Genomic DNA, 16,826 nt, shown 5'->3' with positions numbered 1-16,826 from the left:
GCTTGTTTTTTTTACTATTAGTTTGGAGGTGTTGCTTGGTTTTTATACTATTCGTTTGGAGGTGTTGCTTGGTTTCTTACTATTAGTTTAGAGGTGTTGCAGGGTTTTTTACTATTCGTTTGGAGGTGTTGCTTGGTTTTTTACTATTAGTTTAGAGGTGTTGCTTGTTTTTTTTTACTATTAGTTTGGAGGTGTTGCTTGTTTTTTTACTATTAGTTTGGAGGTGTTGCTTGTTTTTTTTACTATTAGTTTGGAGGTGTTGCTACGTTTTTATACTATTAGTTTGGAGGTGTTGCTTGTTTTTTTACTATTAGTTTGGAGGTGTTGCTTGGTTTTTTACTATTAGTTTAGAGGTGTTGCTTGTTTTTTTTTACTATTAGTTTGGAGGTGTTGCTTGGTTTTTTACTATTAGTTTGGAGGTGTTGCTTGGTTTTTTTACTATTAGTTTGGAGGTGTTGCTTGGTTTTTATACTATTAGTTTGGAGGTGTTGCTTGTTTTTTTTACTATTAGTTTGGAGGTGTTGCTTGGTTTTTATACTATTCGTTTGGAGGTGTTGCTTGGTTTCTTACTATTAGTTTAGAGGTGTTGCAGGGTTTTTTACTATTAGTTTGGAGGTGTTGCTTTTTTTTTTACTATTAGTTTGGAGGTGTTGCTTGGTTTTTTACTATTAGTTTGGAGGTGTTGCTTGGTTTTTATACTATTAGTTTGGAGGTGTTGCTTGTTTTTTTTACTATTAGTTTGGAGGTGTTGCTTGGTTTTTATACTATTCGTTTGGAGGTGTTGCTTGGTTTCTTACTATTAGTTTAGAGGTGTTGCAGGGTTTTTTACTATTCGTTTGGAGGTGTTGCTTGGTTTTTTACTATTAGTTTAGAGGTGTTGCTTGTTTTTTTTTACTATTAGTTTGGAGGTGTTGCTTGTTTTTTTACTATTAGTTTGGAGGTGTTGCTTGTTTTTTTTACTATTAGTTTGGAGGTGTTGCTACGTTTTTATACTATTAGTTTGGAGGTGTTGCTTGTTTTTTTACTATTAGTTTGGAGGTGTTGCTTGGTTTTTATACTATTCGTTTGGAGGTGTTGCTTGGTTTCTTACTATTAGTTTGGAGGTGTTGCTTGGTTTTTTACTATTAGTTTAGAGGTGTTGCTTGGTTTTTTACTATTAGTTTGGAGGTGTTGGAGGGTTTTTTACTATTAGTTTGGAGGTGTTGCAGGGTTTCTTACTATTAGTTTAGAGGTGTTGCAGGGTTTTTTACTATTAGTTTGGAGGTGTTGCTTGGTTTCTTACTATTAGTTTGGAGGTGTTGCTTGGTTTCTTACTATTAGTTTCGAGGTGTTGCAGGGTTTTTTACTATTAGTTTAGAGGTGTTGCTGGGTTTTTTGCTATTAGTTTAGAGGTGTTGCTGGGTTTTTTGCTATTAGTTTAGAGTTGTTGCAGGGTTTTTTACTATTAGTTTAGAGTTGTTGCAGGGTTTTTTACTATTAGTTTAGAGTTGTTGCTGGGTTTCTTACTATTAGTTTGGAGGTGTTGCAGGGTTATTTACTATTAGTTTGGAGGTGTTGCTGGGTTTCTTACTATTAGTTTGGAGGTGTTGCTGGGTTTTTTACTATTAGTTTGGAGGTGTTGCAGTTTTTTTTTTTCGAGGACTGGTTTGGAGGTGTTGCAGGGTTATTTACTGAGGACTGGTTTGGATGTGTTGCAGGGTTTTGACTATTAGTTTATAGGTGTTGCAGTTTTTTTTTTTTCGAGGACTGGTTTGGAGGTGTTGCAGGGTTATTTACTGAGGACTGGTTTTGATGTGTTGCAGGGTTTTGACTATTAGTTTATAGGTGTTGCAGTTTTTTAAAAGTTTTTTTTAACTGAGGACTGGTTTGGAGGTGTTGCATTTTTCTTTTTTACTGAGGACTGGTTTGGAGGTGTTGCATTTTTCTTTTTTACTGAGGACTGGTTTGGAGGAGTTGCAGTTTTTTTTACTGAGGACTGGTTTGGAGGTGTTGCAGGTTTTTTTTTACTGAGGACTGGTTTGGAGGTGTTGCAGTTTTTTTTTTACTGAGGACTGGTTTGGAGGTGTTGCAGGGTTATTCACTGAGGATGGTTTGGAGGTGTTGCAGTTTTTTTTTACTGAGGACTGGTTTGGAGGTGTTGCAGGTTTTTTTTTTTACTGAGGACTGGTTTGGAGGTGTTGCAGGGTTTTTTTACTATTAGTTTGGAGGTGTTGCAGGGTTTTTTACTATTAGTTTGGAGGTGTTGCAGGGTTTTTTACTATTTGTTTAGAGGTGTTGCAGGGTTTTTATACTATTAGTTTGGAGGTGTTGCTGGGTTTCTTACTATTAGTTTAGAGGTGTTGCTTGGTTTTTTACTATTAGTTTGGAGGTGTTGCTTGGTTTCTTACTATTAGTTTGGAGGTGTTGCTGGGTTTTTTACTATTAGTTTGGAGGTGTTGCAGGGTTATTTACTATTAGTTTAGAGGTGTTGCTTGGTTTCTTACTATTAGTTTGGAGGTGTTGCTTGGTTTTTTGCTATTAGTTTAGAGCTGTTGCTTGGTTTCTTACTATTAGTTTAGAGGTGTTGCAGGGTTTTTTACTATTGGTTTAGAGGTGTTGCTTGGTTTCTTACTATTAGTTTGGAGGTGTTGCTTGGTTTTTTACTATTAGTTTAGAGGTGTTGCTTGGTTTCTTACTATTAGTTTGGAGGTGTTGCTTGGTTTTTTGCAATTAGTTTAGAGGTGTTGCAGGGTTTTTTACTATTAGTTTAGAGGTGTTGCTGGGTTTCTTACTATTAGTTTGGAGGTGTTGCTTGGTTTTTTGCTATTAGTTTAGAGGTGTTGCAGGGTTTTTTACTATTAGTTTGGAGGTGTTGCAGGGTTTTTTACTATTAGTTTAGAGGTGTTGCAGGGTTATTTACTATTAGTTTGGAGGTGTTGCTTGGTTTCTGTCACGCCCTGACCATAGTTTACTTTGTATTTTCTATGTTTTGATTGGTCAGGGTGTGATCTGAGTGGGTATTCTATGTTTCATGTCTTGTTTGTCTATTTCTATGTTCAGCCTGATATGGTTCTCAGTCAGAGGCAGGTGTTCGTCATTGTCTCTGATTGGGAACCATATTTAGGTAGCCTGGGTTTCACTGTGTGTTTGTGGGTGATTGTTCCTGTCTATGTGTTTTTCACCAGATAGGCTGTTTTAGGTTTTCGTTACGTTCATCACGTTCTTTATTTTGTAGTGTTTGCATTGATTCGTGTTTTACGTTTGTTCATTAAAACATGGATCGTAAACCACACGCTGCATTTTGGTCCGACTCTCCTTCGTATGAAGACGAAACTCATTACAGAATCACCCACCACCAACGGACCAAGCGGCGTGTCAACAGGCAGCAGCAGCAGCAAAAAGAGGAGTTACGTTGTAAGGATTTCTGGACATGGGAGGAAATCCTCGACGGGAGAGGACCCTGGGCTAAACCAGGGGAGTATAGCTGCACCAAGGTGCAGCCGAAGAAGGAACAGAGGCAGCAGGAGCAGCAGCAGCTGCAGTGGGAGAGAGCGTCATGGGAGTATGAATTAGATAATGGTGGACCATGGGCTCAACCGGGAGAATATCGCCGTCCCAAGGAAGAACTGGAGGCGGCGAAAGCTGAGAGGCGCAAATATGAGGAAGTAGCACGACGGAGCGGATTGAAGCCCGAGAGTAAGCCTCAAAAATTTCTTGGGGGGGGGCTAACAGGGAGTATGGCTACGCCAGGTCGCAGACCTGAGCCAACTCCCCCTGTTTATCGTGAGGAGCCAAGGAGGAGACCAGAACCGGTGTTGGAGGTAAGCGAAGCAGAGACTGTGAAGGAGTTAATGGGGAAATTGGAGGAGAGTGAAATGAGGGAGTTGCTGTGTTGGTGCTTTAAATATGATATTCGCCCGAAGGAGCGTGTCGGGGATTTATTGGCACCTGGGTCAGTGCTCTCTACTCGTCCTGAGGTGCGTGCTAGTCAGCTGGTGAAGACAGTGCCAGTCTCACGCACCAGGCCTCCTGTGTACCTCCCTAGCCTTGCATGTCCTGTGCCAACACCGCTCTCAAGATCTCCAGTACGCCTTCACGGTCTAACCCATCCTGTGCCACCTCCACACCCCAGCCCTCCGGTAGCAGCTCCCCGCACTAGGCTTCCTGTGCGTGTCCTCGGCCCAGTACCACCAGTGCCAGCACCACGCATCAGGCCTACAGTGCGCCTCGCCTGTTTAGCGCTGTCGGAGCCTTCCTCCTCTCCAGCGCTGTCGGAGTCTCTCACCTGTTCAGCGCTGCCAGAGCCTTCCTCCTCTTCAGCGCTGTTGGAGTCTCCCGCCTGTTTAGCGCTGTCAGAGCTTTCCGCCTCTACAGCGTTGCCGGAGTCTCCCGCCTGTTCGGAGCCGCCAGTCAGCATGGAGCAGCCAGGGCCGCCAGTCAGGATGGAGCAGCCAGAGCAGCCAGGGCCGCCAGTCAGCATGGAGCAGCCAGAGCAGCCAGAGCTGTCAGTCAGCATGGAGCAGCCAGAGCAGCCAGAGCTGCCAGTCAGCATGGAGCAGCCAGAGCAGTCTGCCAGCATGGAGCAGCCAGAGCTGTCAGTCAGCATGGAGCAGCCAGAGCAGCCAGTCTGTGTCGACCAGTCTCTTCCAGATCTGCCAGTCGTCCAGACTCTTCCAGATCTGCCCGTCGTCCAGACTCTTCCAGATCTGCCAGTCGACCAGACTCTTCCAGATCTGCCAGTCGACCAGACTCTTCCAGATCTGCCCGTCGTCCAGACTCTTCCAGATCTGCCCGTCGTCCAGACTCTTCCAGATCTGCCAGTCGTCCAGACTCTTCCAGATCTGCCAGTCGTCCAGACTCTTCCAGATCTGCCAGTCGTCCAGACTCTTCCAGATCTGCCAGTCGTCCAGACTCTTCCAGATCTGCCAGTCGTCCAGACTCTTCCAGATCTGCCAGTCGACCAGACTCTTCCAGATCTGCCAGTCGACCAGACTCTTCCAGATCTGCCAGTCGACCAGACTCTTCCAGATCTGCCAGTCGACCAGACTCTTCCAGATCTGCCAGTCGACCAGACTCTTCCAGATCTGCCAGTCGACCAGACTCTTCCAGATCTGCCAGTCGACCAGACTCTTCCAGATCTGCCAGTCGACCAGACTCTTCCAGATCTGCCAGTCGACCAGACTCTTCCAGATCTGCCAGTCGACCAGACTCTTCCAGATCTGCCAGTCGACCAGACTCTCTCAGATCTGCCAGTCGACCAGATTCTCCCAGATCCGCCAGTCGACCAGATTCTCCCAGATCCGCCAGTCGACCAGATTCTCCCAGATCCGCCAGTCGACCAGATTCTCCCAGATCCGCCAGTCGACCAGATTCTCCCAGATCCGCCAGTCGACCAGATTCTCCCAGATCCGCCAGTCGACCAGATTCTTCCAGATCTGCTAGTCGACCAGGATCTGCTGAAACCGCCAGCCAGCCAGGTTCTGGTAGTTTCTACTACCTGCCTGGGCTTCTTCTCAGTGCTGAGCTTCCTCTCAGTGCTGAGCTACCCATCTGTCCCGAGTTACCTCTGTCCCGAGCTGTCCCTCTGTCCCATGTTATCATTGTGGTGGGTAACCTATTTAGGGACGTTTAGGAGGGGGATTAAAACTGTCATGGAGTGGGGTCCACGTCCAGCGCCAGAGCCGCCACCGCGGACAGATGCCCACCCAGACCCTCCCCTATAGGTTCAGGTTTTGCGGCCGGAGTCCGCACCTTGGGGGGGGGGTACTGTCACGCCCTGACCATAGTTTACTTTGTATTTTCTATGTTTTGATTGGTCAGGGTGTGATCTGAGTGGGTATTCTATGTTTCATGTCTTGTTTGTCTATTTCTATGTTCAGCCTGATATGGTTCTCAGTCAGAGGCAGGTGTTCGTCATTGTCTCTGATTGGGAACCATATTTAGGTAGCCTGGGTTTCACTGTGTGTTTGTGGGTGATTGTTCCTGTCTATGTGTTTTTCACCAGATAGGCTGTTTTAGGTTTTCGTTACGTTCATCACGTTCTTTATTTTGTAGTGTTTGCATTGATTCGTGTTTTACGTTTGTTCATTAAAACATGGATCGTAAACCACACGCTGCATTTTGGTCCGACTCTCCTTCGTATGAAGACGAAACTCATTACAGTTTCTTACTATTAGTTTGGAGGTGTTGCTTGGTTTTTTGCTATTAGTTTAGAGGTGTTGCAGGGTTTTTTACTATTAGTTTGGAGGTGTTGCAGGGTTTCTTACTATTAGTTTGGAGGTGTTGCTGGGTTTTTTACTATTAGTTTGGAGGTGTTGCAGGGTTTTTTACTATTAGTTTAGAGGTGTTGCTTGGTTTTTTACTATTAGTTTGGAGGTGTTGCTTGGTTTTTTACTATTAGTTTGGAGGTGTTGGAGGGTTTTTTACTATTAGTTTAGAGGTGTTGCTTGGTTTTTTACTATTAGTTTGGAGGTGTTGCTTGGTTTTTTACTATTAGTTTGGAGGTGTTGTGGGGTTTCTTACTATTAGTTTGGAGGTGTTGCTGGGTTATTTACTATTAGTTTAGAGGTGTTGCAGGGTTTCTTACTATTAGTTTGGAGGTGTTGCTTGGTTTTTTACTATTAGTTTGGAGGTGTTGGAGGGTTTTTTACTATTAGTTTGGAGGTGTTGCTGGGTTTCTTACTATTAGTTTGGAGGTGTTGTGGGGTTTCTTACTATTAGTTTGGAGGTGTTGCTGGGTTATTTACTATTAGTTTAGAGGTGTTGCAGGGTTTCTTACTATTAGTTTGGAGGTGTTGCTTGGTGTTTTAATATTAGTTTGGAGTTGTTGCTTGGTTTTTTACTATTAGTTTAGAGGTGTTGCAGGGTTTTTTACTATTAGTTTAGAGGTGTTGCAGGGTTATTTACTACTAGTTTGGAGGTGTTGCTTGGTTTTTTACTATTAGTTTGGAGGTATTGCAGGGTTATTTACTATTAGTTTGGAGGTGTTGCTGGGTTTCTTACTATTAGTTTGGAGGTGTTGCTTGGTTTTTTACTATTAGTTTGGAGGTGTTGCAGGGTTTTTTACTATTAGTTTGGAGGTGTTGCAGGGTTTTTTACTATTAGTTTGGAGGTGTTGCAGGGTTTCTTACTATTAGTTTGGAGGTGTTGCATGGTTTTTTACTATTAGTTTGGAGGTGTTGCAGGGTTTTTTACTATTAGTTTGGAGGTGTTGCTTGGTTTTTTACTATTAGTTTAGAGGTGTTGCAGGGTTTCTTACTATTAGTTTGGAGGTGTTGCTGGGTTTCTTACTATTAGTTTGGAGGTGTTGCTGGGTTTCTTACTATTAGTTTGGAGGTCTTGCAGGGTTATTTACTATTAGTTTGGAGGTGTTGCAGGGTTATTTACTGAGGACTGGTTTGGATGTGTTGCAGGGTTTTGACTATTAGTTTATAGGTGTTGCAGTTTTTTAAAAGTTTTTTTTTAACTGAGGACTGGTTTGGAGGTGTTGCATTTTTCTTTTTTACTGAGGACTGGTTTGGAGGTGTTGCAGTTTTTTTTTTACTGAGGACTGGTTTGGAGGTGTTGCTTTTTTTTTTACTATTAGTTTGGAGGTGTTGCATGGTTTTTTACTATTAGTTTGGAGGTGTTGCAGGGTTATTTACTATTAGTTTGGAGGTGTTGCAGGTTTTTTTACTATTAGTTTATAGGTGTTGCAGTTTTTTAAAAGTTTTTTTTTAACTGAGGACTGGTTTGGAGGTGTTTCATTTTTTGTTTTTACTGAGGACTGGTTTGGAGGTGTTGCAGTTTTTTTTTACTGAGGACTGGTTTGGAGGTGTTGCAGTTTTTTTTTACTGAGGACTGGTTTGGAGGTGTTGTAGGGTTTTAACTATTAGTTTATAGGTGTTGCAGTTTTTGTTTTACTGAGGACTGGTTTGGAGGTGTTGCAGGGTTTGTGGTGTTCTGTTCATTGTTGTTCCCTCATGAGATAGTGGTGTTTTATGTTTCTCTTAGTTCTCAGTACATTTAGCTGTCTGTGGCGGAAATCAAAACCTCTCTCTCGCTTTTATTTTTCTCTCTCTCCTGCTCTCTCTCTCTCAAATATTAAATGTATCCCCCCCTCTACACTGTTCGCTCCCTATTCCCCCCTCTCTTTCTCTGCTAGGAGATGTATGACAGACACCTCACACCCCAAAATCAATTTCTCCTCATTCTGCATAGTCTGTCATATTGCTCTCTATTCCTCTGGTCTTTTTTCATTCTCTCTGTCAGCTTTGGGAATGCGGGTGCGTGACAATACAAAGACACTTGATGGAACGTTTTATATCTGCATTGTCACAATAACTGTGATTTTTGGTAGGAGTCTGAGAGTGAGTGTTGGTAAAGATGTTAAGTGAGACTGTTCTAAATAGAGACATACAGTTAATGATGCATTTTGTCTTATATTCAAGAGAGTTTTGCCTGTAAGTGTTGAACTGAACTGTGTTAAGACTGATCTCTCTGTCTCTCTCTGTCTCTCTGTCTCTCCAGTATTTCTGCTGTCTGTTATTGATCTTTCTCATAGAGCTGGTGGCAGGAGTCCTGGCCTACGTGTATTACCAGAGGGTGAGTGACTACTTCTCCACCTTCATCTTTTATCCTCTTGTGTACCCCCCCCCCCCCCCCCCCCGTATTTGTTTTATTTTTAAATACATCAATTCATTGAGTCTGGAGTGCAGTTCTGGGATCTCCATTGCATTTGAGCGGCCATGTGTGTGCATGCTTACCTGGTGTGTGTATGATACCTGTGTAAAGACCATGTATCTGGAGCCCTGATCTCCAGACAGAGCACAACCCTGAGCCCTGATCTCCAGACAGAGCACAACCCTGAGCCCTGATCTCCAGACAGAGCACAACCCTGAGCCCTGATCTCCAGACAGAGCACAACCCTGAGCCCTGATCTCCAGACAGAGCACAACCCTGAGCCCTGATCTCCAGACAGACCTAAACTCTGAGCCCTGATCTCCAGGCAGACCTCAACTCTGAGCCCTGATCTCCAGACAGACCTCAACTCTGAGCCCTGATCTCCAGACAGATCTCAACCCTGAGCCCTGATCTCCAGACAGAGCGCAATCCTGAGCCCTGATCTCCAGGCAGACCTCAACTCTGAGCCCTGATCTCCAGACAGACCTCAACACTGAGCCCTGATCTCCAGACAGACCTCAACCCTGAGCCCTGATCTCCAGACAGATCTCAACCCTGAGCCCTGATCTCCAGACAGATCTCAACCCTGAGCCCTGATCTCCAGACAGAGCGCAATCCTGAGCCCTGATCACACAAGCAAGGCAACCCCACTTCACTCTCCTCTGCCACTCTAACTGAGGTGTTCTCTCTCTCTCTCTCTCTCTCTCTCTCCCTCTCTCCCCCTTCCCTCCCTCCCCTAGCTCAGTGAGGAGCTGAAGCAGCACCTGAATGAGACCATGACAGAGAACTACGCCCAGCCAGGGAAAGAGGCCATCACCCTGGCTGTGGACAGACTACAGCAGGATGTATGGACTCAATCTCCCATTAGCCTTTGCTTAGTTTTTCTTGAAGGGACAGGAGCGCCAGTGGTAAAGCTGGTTGATACTAGTTATGGTACATAGTTGTTACACACACACACACACACACACACACACAATCATCCCTTTTCACCTTGAAGCATGTGAGGTTCAATGTTAATCATATGCGAGGTCACATCCACTATATGGGTACAGTATGATGCAAGATGTCAATGCAGTCTGTAATACGTAGTTATGACTACTTGGTTTACAAATGTTTTTTGTGATGTGTTTTTTTCTGCCTCTTCATTATGTTGTTGATTGATTTGAATGAGATGTGATGGTTTTCAGACATCAACTAAGTGTAGCTAATGATAAACACAATTCCACTTTTCTTCTTCTGTTGGTCAGTTCAAGTGCTGTGGCAGCAACAACTCATTAGATTGGCTGCAGAGTGTGTACATGACCTCGGCTGTGTCGGAGGGCAGGGTGGTCCCGGACAGCTGCTGTAAGACCATCACCACCCTCTGTGGCCGCAGAGACCACCCCTCCAACATCTACAAGACTGAGGTGGGTGGGACCATTGGAAAATCATCATTCAACAGCAAATATGTGCCAAATGGGTTCCAGCAGACTTTAGGATGTCATAACTCGACTCTTTCACAGTAAAAATGTGTTATGTTGTCATTCTATTTCATAGCGATGACAGCAGAGCCCAGCACTGTCAGTGGAATGGAACGGTCCATCATGATTTCAGATCTAACCATTTGTTCATATTTAATGGATCAATGCAATTCAAGTTGGATCTGTCATGTTGTGTCTTGTCTCTGTCCTTTCACTTCACCCTGTCTCCCTCTGCTGGTCGTTGTTAGGTTACCTTTTCTCCCCCGCTTTCCCCCAGCTGTTCCTTGTCTCCTCTAACTACCCATTCACCCCGTTTCCCACCTGTTCCCTTTTTCCCTCTGATTAGGTCCCTATATCTCTCTCTGTTTCTGTTCCTGTCCTTGTCGGATTCTTGTTTGTTGTGTTTCATGCCTGAGCCAGACTATCGTCATGTTTGCTGTAACCTTGTCCTGTCCTGTCGGAATCTGCCGGTCTATCTGAGCCTACCTATGTTTGGTTATTAAAGAAGCTCTGTTTAAGTTAGTTCGCTTTTGGGTCCTCATTCACTCTCCATAACAGAAGAATCCGACCAAGAATGGACCCAGCGACTTCGGATCCTCTCCACTCAGCCGTCGGGATCCAGGGAGCGATGCTAGGCAGACACGAGCAGGAAGTGTCTGCTGCTCGACATGCCGTTGAGACCCTGGCCACCCAAGTCTCCAACCTCACAGAACAGGTTCACCATCTCCGCCTCGATCCACCGGCCACTTCCAGGGCTTTCGAATCTCCGGAGCCCAGAATCAATAACCCGCCGTGTTACTCTGGGGAGCCCACTGAATGCCGCTCGTTCCTCACCCAGTGTGATATTGTGTTTTCTCTCCAGCCCAACACTTACTCCAGGAGCACTGCTCGTGTCGCCTACGTCATATCTCTCCTTATTGGACGGGCTCGTGAGTGGGGCACGGCAATCTGGGAGGCAAGGGCTGAGTGTACTAACCAGTATCAAGACTTTAAGGAGGAGATGATACGGGTTTTTGATCGATCTGTTTTTGGGGAGGAGGCTTCCAGGGCCCTGTCTTCCCTATGTCAAGGCAATCGATCCATAACAGACTACTGTATTGAGTTTCGCACTCTTGCTGTCTCCAGTGGCTGGAACGAGCCGGCCTTGCTCGCTCGTCTTCTGGAGGGTTTCCGCGCAGAGGTAAAGGATGAGATTCTCTCCCGGGAGGTTCCTTCCAGCGTGGATTCCTTGATTGAACTCGCTATTCGCATTGAGCGACGGGTTGATCTTCGTCACCGAGCTCGTGGAAAGGAGCTCGCGCTCTCCGTCGCCTCCCTCTCCGCATCACTACCATCTTCCTCTGCCGGCTCGGGTGCTGAGCCCATGCAGCTGGGAGGTATCCGCATCTCGACTAAGGAGAGGGAACGGAGAATCACCAACCGCCTCTGTCTCTATTGCGGTTCCGCTGGTCATTTTGTCACTTCATGTCCAGTAAAAGGCCAGAGCTCGTCAGTAAGCGGAGGGCTACTGGTGAGCGCTACTACTCCTGTCTCTCCTTCAAGATCCTGCACTACCTTGTCGGTCCATCTACGCTGGACCGGTTCGTCAGCTTCCTGCAGTGCCTTAATAGACTCTGGGGCGGAGGGCTGTTTTATGGACGAGACCTGGGCTCGGGAACATGACATTCCTCTCAGACAGTTAAAGGAGCCCACGGCCTTGTTCGCCCTGGATGGTAGTCCTCTCCCCAGGATTCAGCGTGAGACGCTACCTTTAACCCTCACTGTTTCTGGTAATCATAGTGAAACCATTTCTTTTTTAATTTTTCGTTCACCTTTTACACCTGTTGTTTTGGGCCATCCCTGGCTAGTTTGTCATAATCCTTCCATTAATTGGTCTAGTAATTCTATCCTCTCCTGGAACGTCTCTTGTCATGTGAAATGTTTAATGTCTGCTATCCCTCCTGTTTCCTCTGTCTCTTCTTCACAGGAGGAGCCTGGTGATTTGACAGGGGTGCCGGAGGAATATCACGATCTGCGCACGGTGTTCAGTCGGTCCAGGGCCACCTCTCTTCCTCCACACCGGTCGTATGATTGTAGTATTGATCTCCTTCCGGGAACCACCCCCCCCCGGGGTAGACTATACTCTCTGTCGGCTCCCGAACGTAAGGCTCTCGAAGATTATTTGTCTGTAGCTCTTGACGCCGGTACCATAGTCCCCTCCTCCTCTCCCGCCGGAGCGGGGTTTTTTTTTGTCAAGAAGAAGGACGGGTCTCTGCGCCCCTGCATAGATTATCGAGGGCTGAATGACATAACAGTGAAGAATCGTTATCCGCTTCCTCTTATGTCTTCAGCCTTCGAGATCCTGCAGGGAGCCAGGTTTTTCACTAAGTTGGACCTTCGTAACGCTTACCATCTCGTGCGCATCAGGGAGGGGGACGAGTGGAAGACGGCGTTTAACACTCCGTTAGGGCACTTTGAATACCGGGTTCTTCCTTTCGGCCTCGCTAACGCTCCAGCTGTCTTTCAGGCATTAGTCAATGATGTCCTGAGAGACATGCTGAACATCTTTGTTTTCGTTTACCTTGACGATATCCTGATTTTTTCACCGTCACTCCAGATTCATGTTCAGCACGTTCGACGTGTCCTCCAGCGCCTTTTAGAGAATTGTCTTTTTGTGAAGGCTGAGAAGTGCACTTTTCATGCCTCCTCCGTCACATTTCTCGGTTCTGTTATTTCCGCTGAAGGCATTAAGATGGATCCCGCTAAGGTCCAAGCTGTCATTGATTGGCCCGTCCCTAAGTCACGCGTCGAGCTGCAGCGCTTTCTCGGCTTCGCAAACTTCTATCGTCGTTTCATCCGTAATTTCGGTCAGGTGGCAGCTCCTCTCACAGCCCTTACTTCTGTCAAGACGTGCTTTAAGTGGTCCGTTTCCGCCCAGGGAGCTTTTGATCTCCTCAAGAATCGTTTTACATCCGCTCCTATCCTTGTTACACCTGACGTCTCTAGACAGTTCGTTGTCGAGGTTGACGCGTCAGAGGTGGGCGTGGGAGCCATCCTTTCTCAGCGCTCCCTCTCTGACGACAAGGTCCACCCATGCGCGTATTTTTCTCATCGCCTGTCGCCGTCGGAACGTAACTATGATGTGGGTAACCGCGAACTGCTCGCCATCCGGTTAGCCCTAGGCGAATGGCGACAGTGGTTGGAGGGGGCGACCGTTCCTTTTGTCGTTTGGACTGACCATAGGAACCTTGAGTACATCCGTTCTGCCAAACGACTTAATGCGCGTCAGGCGCGTTGGGCGCTGTTTTTCGCTCGTTTCGAGTTCGTGATTTCTTATCGTCCGGGCTCTAAGAACACCAAGCCTGATGCTTTGTCTCGTCTCTTCAGTTCTTCAGTAGCCTCCACTGACCCCGAGGGGATTCTCCCTGAGGGGCGTGTTGTCGGGTTGACTGTCTGGGGAATTGAGAGGCAGGTAAAACAAGCGCTCACTCACACTCCGTCGCCGCGCGCTTGTCCTAGGAACCTTCTTTTCGTTCCCGTTCCTACTCGACTGGCCGTTCTTCAGTGGGCTCACTCTGCCAAGTTAGCCGGCCACCCTGGCGTTCGGGGTACGCTTGCTTCCATTCGCCAGCGTTTTTGGTGGCCCACCCGGGAGCATGACACGCGTCGTTTCGTGGCTGCTTGTTCGGTCTGCGCGCAGACTAAGTCCGGTAACTCTCCTCCTGCCGGCCGTCTCAGGCCGCTTCCTATTCCCTCTCGACCGTGGTCTCACATCGCCTTAGATTTTGTCACCGGACTGCCTTCGTCAGCGGGGAAGACTGTTATTCTTACGGTTGTCGATAGGTTCTCTAAGGCGGCTCATTTCATTCCCCTTGCTAAGCTTCCTTCTGCTAAAGAGACGGCACAAATCATCATCGAGAATGTTTTCAGAATTCATGGCCTTCCGTCAGACGTCGTTTCGGACAGAGGTCCGCAATTCACGTCTCAATTTTGGAGGGAGTTTTGCCGTTTGATTGGGGCTTCCGTCAGTCTCTCTTCCGGCTTTCACCCCCAGTCTAACGGTCAAGCAGAACGGGCCAATCAGACTATTGGTCGCATCTTACGCAGTCTTTCTTTTCGTAACCCTGCGTCTTGGTCAGAACAGCTCCCCTGGGCAGAATACGCCCACAACTCGCTTCCTTCGTCTGCGACCGGGCTATCTCCTTTTCAGAGTAGCCTCGGGTACCAGCCTCCGCTGTTCTCATCTCAGTTCGCCGAGTCCAGCGTCCCCTCCGCTCAGGCTTTTGTCCAACGTTGCGAGCGCACCTGGAAGAGGGTCAGGTCTGCACTTTGCCGTTATAGGACGCAGACTGTGAGGGCTGCTAATAAGCGTAGAACTAAGAGTCCTAGATATTGTCGCGGTCAGAGAGTTTGGCTCTCCACTCAGAACCTTCCCCTTAAGACGGCTTCTCGCAAGTTGACCCCGCGGTTCATTGGTCCGTTCCGTATTTCTCGGGTCATTAATCCTGTCGCAGTTCGACTTCTTCTTCCGCGATACCTTCGTCGCGTCCACCCGGTCTTCCATGTCTCCTGCATCAAGCCCGTCCTTCGCGCCCCCGCTCGTCTTCCCCCCCCCCCCCCATCCTTGTCGAGGGCGCACCCATCTACAGGGTCCGTAGAATTTTGGACATGCGTCCTCGGGGCCGTGGTCACCAGTACCTCGTAGATTGGGAGGGGTACGGTCCTGAGGAGAGGAGTTGGGTTCCCTCTCGGGACGTGCTGGACCATGCGCTGATCGAGGATTTCCTCCGTTGCCGCCAGGTTTCCTCCTCGAGTGCGCCAGGAGGCGCTCGGTGAGTGGGGGGGTACTGTCATGTTGTGTCTTGTCTCTGTCCTTTCCCTTCACCCTGTCTCCCTCTGCTGGTCGTTGTTAGGTTACCTTTTCTCCCCCGCTTTCCCCCAGCTGTTCCTTGTCTCCTCTAACTACCCATTCACCCCGTTTCCCACCTGTTCCCTTTTTCCCTCTGATTAGGTCCCTATATCTCTCTCTGTTTCTGTTCCTGTCCTTGTCGGATTCTTGTTTGTTGTGTTTCATGCCTGAGCCAGACTATCGTCATGTTTGCTGTAACCTTGTCCTGTCCTGTCGGAATCTGCCGGTCTATCTGAGCCTACCTATGTTTGGTTATTAAAGAAGCTCTGTTTAAGTTAGTTCGCTTTTGGGTCCTCATTCACTCTCCATAACAGGATCCTAAAATATTCCTTCAAATAAATATTTCAAAAAAAATGAATGGATCTCGACATGGAACAATTGATCAATATTTCAGGACCAGATGGTTGTATTTGGCATCAAATGATTTCTAATGTCTGAAATGGGGACAGACAGATGATATGTCCCTCAGAGCTCAACTGTCTCCTTTCTTATTCTGTCAATGAAAGTGAAACAGTCAAATAATCTGGTTTGGAAAGTCACTTTAGCCAACAACTTTTCTCTACTTGACAGGCTTTCTTATCAGTAAGGGCTGAGAGTGTAAGAGCTCGGAGAATATTTCATACAATATTTGAGATGCTCCTTTCGCTTTTATCTGTGACAAGCAGGAGAAGTCTGTGCTTGTTTCTCTCTTTCACACACTCACACACACACACACGTCTCGCTCCTTGGTTCCCGCTATCATCATTCCACTTGTCAATGTCACTCCAGTTCAGAGGAGTGAAACTTCGATAAAATCTCTTTATAATTAAACAAAGTTTATATGGGTGGAACTGAAATATTTACTGTGCATTTAGGGAGTCAGCTGTGGTTGACAGCTCCCCACACACTCGGAAAACACTTGGGTTGAAAATGTGCTCGTCAATGTGTTTTCACTTGTCTAGGAAGCCGAGATGTCCTCAGAACTGCGACTCACAACATGGCTTAAAACAACCTACTTGGTCAAAGCTCTTTGGTAAAACAGTATGACACTGGATGTACGGAGGTGACTGCACATGGACGTGTCCGTGCACTCCATCCAGCCATGGCTCCTCAATGCCCCCTCTACCCACATTTGAGTGGTGTGTATGTGTGTGTGTGTGTGTGTGTGTGTGTGTGGTCAGAGAAGGAGCCTCCTGAGAGAGGCCTAATAAATCCCACTGTTCTCTCTACTTCTCTCAGGCTGCCTGTTAGCAGTTGATGTTACTCTTCAATAACACAGACCCCAAAGCAAATCAGGGGAAGAAAAATAGGTTTATTCAAAGAGGAAAAATCTAGATGTTATGCTGAGAGGTAGATGTTCATTCTTCCCTGTCCTCAGTGATTCTCTCCACAGAGCAAAGAGACAGGATGTAATTTATAACCCAACCCTAGCCTGGGCTTGACCAATTAGAATTCCTTGCAAATAAACTGGGCCACTGGCCAAATAACAAGTATCCTATTTCAGGCTCAATGTATAGACACATTCCTCCCATGTCTCTGACCCATTGATCATTCATTCCCTATTACAGAAAAAACACTATTTATATTCATGGTTAATTCCCTCTTGACCTTTAGCCCTCTGTGTTGTGTATTATCTTAAAATATCTTTACACTGCCCAAGTCCTTTATCTTACTGTAGTTTGTTCTCTGCAGTGTAATTCTGTATCACACACACACACAATTACCGCAGCAATTTGGAGACAGACATAGAAAAAGCTGGAGAGGGTAGGGTAGATAAATATACTATGGTAAATGAAGAGCATAGCCCAATTTCAATTCTCCTTGTTCACACCCCCTCAAGGATTTAAAAGCATTGGTTT

The 16,826-nt window shown here is 46.5% G+C and overlaps 1 protein-coding gene across 5 annotated transcripts in view; it reads left to right on the top strand.

Moving 5' to 3' along the window:
- The window catches only part of LOC110490781 (tetraspanin-11), a 58,242-nt gene that overhangs the window by 15,421 nt on the left and 25,995 nt on the right, over positions 1-16,826 (top strand). For all 5 annotated transcript variants that reach the window (XM_090200905.1, XM_090200904.1, XM_090200903.1 and 2 more), the window contains exons 4-6: positions 8,488-8,562; positions 9,381-9,485; positions 9,888-10,046. In XM_090200905.1, coding sequence (XP_090057031.1) covers positions 8,488-8,562; positions 9,381-9,485; positions 9,888-10,046 — 339 coding nt within the window. The remainder of the gene's footprint in view (positions 1-8,487; positions 8,563-9,380; positions 9,486-9,887; positions 10,047-16,826) is intronic.

The sequence above is a fragment of the Oncorhynchus mykiss genome, chromosome 15 (genome assembly GCF_057628025.1).
Source record: "Oncorhynchus mykiss isolate SJ-2025 chromosome 15, ASM5762802v1, whole genome shotgun sequence".
Classification (NCBI taxonomy): Eukaryota; Metazoa; Chordata; class Actinopteri; order Salmoniformes; family Salmonidae; genus Oncorhynchus; species Oncorhynchus mykiss.
The sequence above is the reverse complement of the archived record's forward strand: the minus strand, read 5'-3'. Positions and strand labels throughout refer to the sequence as shown.